The 7,815-nt window shown below is 32.3% G+C and overlaps 1 protein-coding gene across 1 annotated transcript; it reads right to left on the bottom strand.

Moving 5' to 3' along the window:
• Positions 1-495: 495 nt before the first annotated feature.
• On the bottom strand, positions 496-6,741 carry LOC145604305 ((-)-germacrene D synthase-like). The gene is made up of 6 exons (XM_081660226.1): positions 6,483-6,741; positions 5,990-6,362; positions 5,658-5,876; positions 5,407-5,545; positions 5,043-5,291; positions 496-792 (listed from the first exon to the last, which is right to left on the bottom strand). Exons 1-6 carry the CDS (start codon positions 6,739-6,741, stop codon positions 496-498), a joined length of 1,536 nt encoding a protein of 511 aa, XP_081516352.1.
• Between the last annotated feature and the right edge of the window lie 1,074 nt (positions 6,742-7,815).

The following is a 7,815-nucleotide window of genomic DNA, read 5'->3' as shown; positions in this document are numbered from 1 at the left end:
ATAAAAAATATTTTTTTAAATTTAAAATTTTTAGATCAATTAGAACGTGACACGTGGATTGCCAATTGGTTATCAAGGGTTGGTGACTTGCTTGTGCTGCTAAGAGTAAATGGGTATCAAAGGTTGGATTATTATGGAATAATCAAAATGTGAGATTATTTTAAAGAATTAGGGAAAAGGTTGAATAATTCTAGGTTAGTTTTCCTTTATTAAAAATAAATAAAAAGTGAATAACCACATGTAATGGACATTGACACATAGAATGGGAATATTTTACTTGTATTGCATTATTACAACGATCTCAAATCATATACCCAAACCAAAGGTAAATTACTATATCCGTTCTCAATTATTTACAACGAGTAGATATTTTCTACTCACATACTTTGTCAAAGAGTTACAATTAATTTGCAACAGAGGTTATTATTTAACATACATAAAAGTATAATGCATAGATATATACATGAAATTAAAATGGTGCGTTTGAATAAAAAATTATGCCATAATAATAGGATTAACAAGAATTGTGGCAACTTTTTCTTTCAAGAACTGGCCGATAGTATAGCCATCTTCATCGGGGTGATAAATGTCATATAATGTCCTTGTTCCGTTGACAACTGCAAGTAATATAGGCGTTGGAACAATTCTTGTCCCTATTATTTCTTCATTCATGTCCTTCCATGCTTCTTCAATGTGTAATTGGAGCTCCTTCGTAGCATCTTCCTTGGAGATTCCAAATTGATCCATGTAACAATCTATTGCAGATGAACCATGACTTCTATTCTTCTCGAACTACAAAATTCCATCAAAATTAAATAATAAGATTGGATTGAAGGCATTCGAGTACACCCATTATGAAAAGTGGTGGAATTTAGAAAGACAAAAAAAAAGGGTAAATTTTCAAACTTAGTTTATCATGGACATGATTTATATAATAAGTAAAACATAATCACGTACGATCTTGGTGTTGTAAGTAAAAGGAAAATGAGAAAATATTATAAAGTGTTTCAAACATTGTTGGTACATGCTAGGGATTAAACATGTGACCATTTAAATTTTTTAAAGATTTTAACCATCATTTCAATATAACATCATTGATAAGTGTTTCAAAATAAAGGTAATAAAGCCAAATTTACTTGTATTTCTTTAGTATTATTAGACAAGTAGTTATACGTCCGCAAGATTTATTGTTAACAAGCAATATTATTAGTTCATTGCAAAACTTGGGACTCTCGGGACACACACACAGATACATATCCCGATGATTTGACTTGGGTGATAAAGACATTGAAAATTGTATGACCATCAATGAAATGGTTGTTTTTGCATGAGTTGTGGGTTAAGCTCAATAGAAACCCTCATGAGATCAAAACTCATCCCGTAAGGCGACTTGTGAGTTTAAATGGCTTCTCACTTGAGCTAAAAGTGATTCGTGTTTGCCATGAGTGTGGTTTTTCTTGCATTCCCTTCCTCTCTTGTTGCCTTTCTTTGCTTTGATCCTAGAAAGTCCTTTCGACCCCTATTTTGGTTTGATATAACTATTTTGCTCGAGAAGAGCAAAAACTTTTCTTTGGGGGGGGGGGAGATTTTGATAGGTTGCTATTAGCCTTGAATGTGTGAGGAATCAATGCCATAGCTCATTAATCAATTCATATTTATGCGGTTATAATTACGTGTTTCACGGGGTTGTTATTGTTTTGATGACATTTAGGTCTTAAAGAACAAACTACGAAGCATCCTAAGAAGTAAGCAAGGAATTTAAGACAATAAGGAAAAGAAGTGAAGAAAAAATGAAGAAGGAATGAAGAAGCAAAATCGAAGAAAGAAGGAAAAATAAGGCCAAGAAGACCTTACACGGTCGTGCCATGCCTTGCACGTCCGTGCAGCTAGGGGTGTTCCTGATTGTGAAGTGCTACTGCCCAGGTCTACACGTCCGTGCAGGACTTGGCACGCCGTGCTCGAATCCTACACGTCCGTGCAAGGATGCCCTGACCCAAATCAGTAGTTATTAATTCCACATTACAAGGCCTGCACGACCGTGCATAAGGTGGTACATCTGTGCGAAAGTTTGCATATCTGTATCACACTTGGCACGTCCGTGCAGAATGCCCAGCTTAAACGGTAGCTACTGCTGCACGCTTGTGCCAGGCCCCTTCACGCCCGTGCAGACCTGCTTTTGAGTCCGGCTCTTGTTTTCTGTTCTTTTTATTTGGGGGTCATATAAATACCTCCCTTGAGTTTCTTTGTACAAATCTTCTTCTCTCCTAACTCCCTTAGGCTTATTCTCTTAGTTAGTGCATAGTTTATCTCTCCCTTACTTTTATTTAGATTTCCAAAAACTCAATCATTGTACAAGAATTAATGGATGTTTGTTCTACCACTTTCAACAATTGTTCTCAACTTTGAAGCATCAATTTTAGTAATTTCTTTCCTCTTGTCAATTATTTTTCTGTTTTTCGTCTTTGTTTAATTCTTGTTCTTGTTCAAACTTTATTAATTGTTCTTACATGTTCAATCCATCCTTGATTATATTTCCTCTAGTTTAATTGAATTCACGAAAACTCTAGATATAATTGTTAGAGTAATTTACGCCATGTTCAGTGAGTAGTTCCTTAGTTAGGGGAAAATCCAACCAAGTTATGGTTGATTGATTTAGATTCCTTCATGTTTTACTTTGGGTTGATGTCTCTTTGTGCTTGAATTGATTATTGCTTGTATGTGTATTTTGATAGCCACTTCATGCTCATGTGTTAATTCTTTTACTCACATTGAAAAATGGGGTTTAGTAGTGAGTCCTTTCTTGTGCAATTAGATTATGCTATTTTCATGACTATGGATGCTTGGTTTTTATGAATAGGATGATTTAGTGTGGTAATTTACGGTGAGAAATCCCAATTATTTATGCTTTATGCTAGCTTGGAACGATTGAGAGACAAACTCCAGCGAGAAACCCACTTCATATCATTGAGACTTACTCTTTATAATGTTAGTGTTTGATCTAGGAAATACTTATATTATGACTTTGGAAGAAGATAATGTTAAGTTCTTATTCTATCACCCATGTATGTTCATGATTTATCCTTGTTATCGATTATTTGGTTTGGTTGGTGTTGAATCCGTCTCCCCTAACATAGAAGTTAACTAATCAAAACGCCAATTTGTGACGACTGTACTAGCTTACAACCGTTTCATACTCTTGGCCTGGTGTTCTTTAACCTGTCCCTTTGGATATGATCCTCTACTTACCCTACACTTGTCTTAGGTTGGTTTAGGTAGAAATATTGTTTGGCTTAGGGTGATTTTTCAATGACCGATTTATCCCTCTACCAAATGATGCCGTTTTCGGGGATCAATATAAAAGTATATTATTGTATTAGATCTAGGATCAAAGTTAAATTAATTACTCATAACAAGTAATCCATCCGTGTTTTAATATGTGTTACACTTATCAAATGCAGTCGCGTTTTAATAAGTGTTACATTTTTTTTTAAAAAAAAAATCTACATATTTATGTTATACAAGTATCTTTCTTCTTTATGGTCCCCATCCAAATCTATCACTATTTTATTAATATTATTTCTTTCCTTTTATTCATTACTTTTAAATAACTATAACCCTTTTATTTTTATAATTTTTTAATACTCCACTACTCCACTTACCTCTTATTTTATTTAAGTCAATTAAATTGCCTAAAATTACATGTCGGTCAAAACGTAACACTTATTAAAACATAGAGAGAGTAATTTTGCTTGTAAAAAAACAAGTAATTATAGATACAGGGTGCTCAAATGTCAACGTGGTTGCCATCAATGTACTTTAAAAATGCGCATTTATTGATGGATTTTATCGACAATTAATTAAATATGTTAAAATTAAAATATTAAAAAAAATAAATCATCAACGATAGAACAATTTACTCCACGAATAGGTTGTGGCGTAAAATTTTTCCATGTTTATATTCATTCTTTTGGCATTCTTGTTCTTTTGGGATTCCTTTATAACCTCCACTTATCTCCTTTCTTAGTGGGATGTTTAAGTCTTTAAGGATTGGTTAATTTTCTTAAAAAAATTAATATCTTTGTCGATCATCTTCTTTATTCTTTCATATTACGTTGTGAATTATATATATTCCTTGGTTGAAAAAACCAATTACTACGCATTATACATTTATGTAACACACGAAAGTTGCTAAACACATTCCATCTTCTTTGGGCAGTATGTGACTCTAACCTCTCACCCAATTAAAAGAGTATGCGTGAGAATAGTGTGTGAACCAGTGACGGATTCCAGAAATTTAAAATAGGATCTAAAATAAATCGGCAGCAAATTCAGGTAGTTGCCAGCGCTATCAATCCAGACAGTTAGGCCGTTTGTGGGCGGCAGTAGATTTGAGTAGGTGTTTGATAAGTGTTTGGGGCCTTTAAGTTGGAGAGATATATTAGACAACGGTTTTGTGAAAAAGACTTCACATGAGTACATGACTGTATAAGAATCAAAACAAATAAATAAATAAATTAAAATTGCTTTTTTATATTCACCAATTCACATGAAGAGCTTAGGAGAAATAAAGAGGCTGGCTTGTGAAACAGAAATATTTGAAATGGGTTGGGGGTCCAACTTTTTTGGGCTTTTTTAAAAATAAAAACTAACTTGGGCTTATGAATATATTTTTTTATTATTTTTTTTATTATTACGAAATGGGGATGTAGGTACGGTGCTTCCTATATGGGCTTAATAGGTCCACTACTGGTGTGAACCTTAAGGAACATGCCAGCGAATACAATTGAGCTTTACCCACGGTTGCGCTAGAATTTTGTTTTCAAGCCAATGATTTACATAATGGTTCACTGAATTTGTTCCATGGTTTATCATATTTACTTTTTAATCTTTTGGCTATTTCTTACTCGTGGCCTTGTAAACACCTTATTATACAACATTTTTAGTACTAGTTTACTGATGATTTTGAGCCGCTGGTAGGTACCTCTTTTCTTGCTGTGCATCTTAGTTAAGTTAAGTGAGAGTACAATAGTACATGTACATACCTTGTGGCTACTAATGTCATTCAAGAGCCTGGCAAGTATGCATGAAGCTTTTAGAGCTTTTGTATTTTCGTTAACCCATTCGAAGGCATGTTTTGATGCCAACTTCCCCATGCCTTGATAAGATGCAGTAGCAACATATAAATACCCGGAGCTTATAATGCCATTTTTCATGTATTCGTCGTATGTCGGAACAACATTTTGATGATGCCAAACAGATTGTTGTAAGTAAGATTGACATATAGCTTTCATCTATCAAATAAAATAAGACATTGATTAATGTTAGTTCTTGCATGTATAATTTCACAATGAAAACAGATAATAATAATATATAGATTATATTATGCTTTAGTATGTATGAACGTACTTCTTTTTTGAGATAATCAACAGCGTATGATCGTTGCTCCAAAGCTAAATCTTGCTCCATTTCGTCAAACGTATCAAAGATAACTTGAGAAATGGCTCTCATGTAGTTTGGAAGTTGATCGATGTAATTTTTGTCCCACCTATTATTTCATCAATTTTGTTAAATTTCTAGTTAGTTCAATTATTAGGTAAAATTATAGATTTAGGAGGACTATATTTAACTTTCATATGGTACATTTATTGTTAACGAACCTTTGAATCATTTTTGTGAAGGTTTTTAACTCTTCAATGGTTCCATAAGCATCATAGATGTCATCTATGATTGATAAAAAGTTGAACAATTTGTTAAACAACATCCTTGCATACGAGTACTTAGGCTCGTAGTACAGACCCAAAATCCAGAAGTAGGCCTCTACCACTCTGTCTCTCGCAAAAGGGTACTTTGTGACCATATCTAGACTTCTCCACCACCTTAGCAACGGAAAAACAATAGTGTAAAAATTTCATAACATTATATATATTTTACTTGACACTTTAATGATAAAATCTATTTTTTTTATCTATAAGTTACTTGACATATTTACCTAGTATGATCTCTTAGCTCCCGGTTATGCAATATTTGAAGCAAGTTGAAATCTAACTTTGCGAATTTCAGCAAAGCTTCATTGTGGAAAGACTTTGACTCATAGAATGAGATTTGATACCTCGATTCTAGCCTTATACTACGTCGATGAAGGGGTAGTTTCAAGGAACGGGCTATTTGTTCGGCCATGGGAGAGCTTAATTGTGTAGCAAAGGAGGTTAGATGAGTAGTAGCAAATGCACGAGCTTCATCGAGTGTATCCTCTCCGTGCACTCCTAGATATGATGCTTCATACAAGCTCAATAGTCCTTGTATATCACTTGCTAAGCTATCCTTAAAACCTCCATTCTCACATTTGAAGTTTTCAAATACACCTGTTTTCTTATACAAATACATACTGTGTTAATATATTACGGACGGATTATCTTCTAATATATATATTTGACATAAAACTATGCAAAAACAATGTAATGGTGAAGTAAATGGTGACATACCACATGAAACATTGTATCCATGTTGTCGTAAGAGACGAAATCGTAGAGAAACATAGAAAAGATCATGCTCATACGAACTATCATCATACATCATCTTGTGGAACTTTTGATAAGTGTCTTCAATTTCATTTTCAAAATGGTATGCAACTCCAAGTCGATGTATATCATCTAGAAATACAAGTCTTTCTTTTGTGTCTTTGTCAATGATCAAAATTTCTTTCCGCACCACCTCTTTAAGCTCTTCTGCCTCTTGCTCCATTAAACCTTGGGAAACCTAGGCCAATAGTACGTAAATCATTTTTTGGTACAATAATTAGTAATTGCGTTTCAAAAGACTTTAATGGTTTTGTTATACATTTCATCTGTTTCTTAATACATACTTCCTCCATTCTAAATTAGATAACACTTGTTTATCACGTTAGCTAAGCTAATATAAGATTTCATTTGTTGAATATCTCTAATTATCAATAAGTAAAAATTATACTCCCCCTAAATAATCTATACGAGTCTTTGACATCATGTGTATTTTACTAATGCATAATTATCATCGATGTTAATAATACAATATCTAGATTAATTCATCAATATACTCATGAATGAATGAAGGATCACTTGATAATTATATTATGTAAAATATAAAAACATATTACCATTAGTAGTTGTAAAAAATAACACATTTATAAGATTTTAATTGAAAGTGATAATTTCTTTTATACTTTTTATATCTTAAATGTTAGAATTTTGAAGAAAATAAAACTCTTAAATAATATTTTTTTTTTTAAAATAAAATCAATATGAGTTTCGCTGATGACTTAAGATCATAGTAATACTTATTTGTCGTCTTTATAGCGCGACATTTGGCGAAAAGTTGAAATGTCAAGTATCAATATCTTGTTTTAATCAATTAGAGTATACCATATATGGATCTTGTTTTGAATAACTTTTTAATTTTATGATGTAAAAATAACAAATTTATTACAAATTCTTAAATGGACCTGGTTCACATACACTAATTTATTGTGGACCACTAACATTAGAGAAACTATGGTTGTTTTATTAATGAAAAAAAAAGTCACTATAATAAAATGAAGGTCACTATGTTGAAAATAAAAGTCATTTTGGTAATATATAGGCTATAAGAGATTAATTTTTTTAATGAAATATTTTTATAAGGTCAATATTAATAATAAAGGTCACTATGTTAAAATTAGGGTCATCACGTCATACTTCAAGTTCACAATAGTATTAAAAGTTATACAACTTTTAATAAAGGTTACTATGTTAAAAGTAAGGTTACTATGTTAAAAATAAAGGTCACTATGTTCAATATAAT

This window comes from Chenopodium album, chromosome 22, assembly GCF_948465745.1.
Source record: "Chenopodium album chromosome 22, dcCheAlbu1.1, whole genome shotgun sequence".
Classification (NCBI taxonomy): domain Eukaryota; kingdom Viridiplantae; phylum Streptophyta; class Magnoliopsida; order Caryophyllales; family Amaranthaceae; genus Chenopodium; species Chenopodium album.
This window is presented reverse-complemented; position numbering and strand designations above follow the sequence as displayed.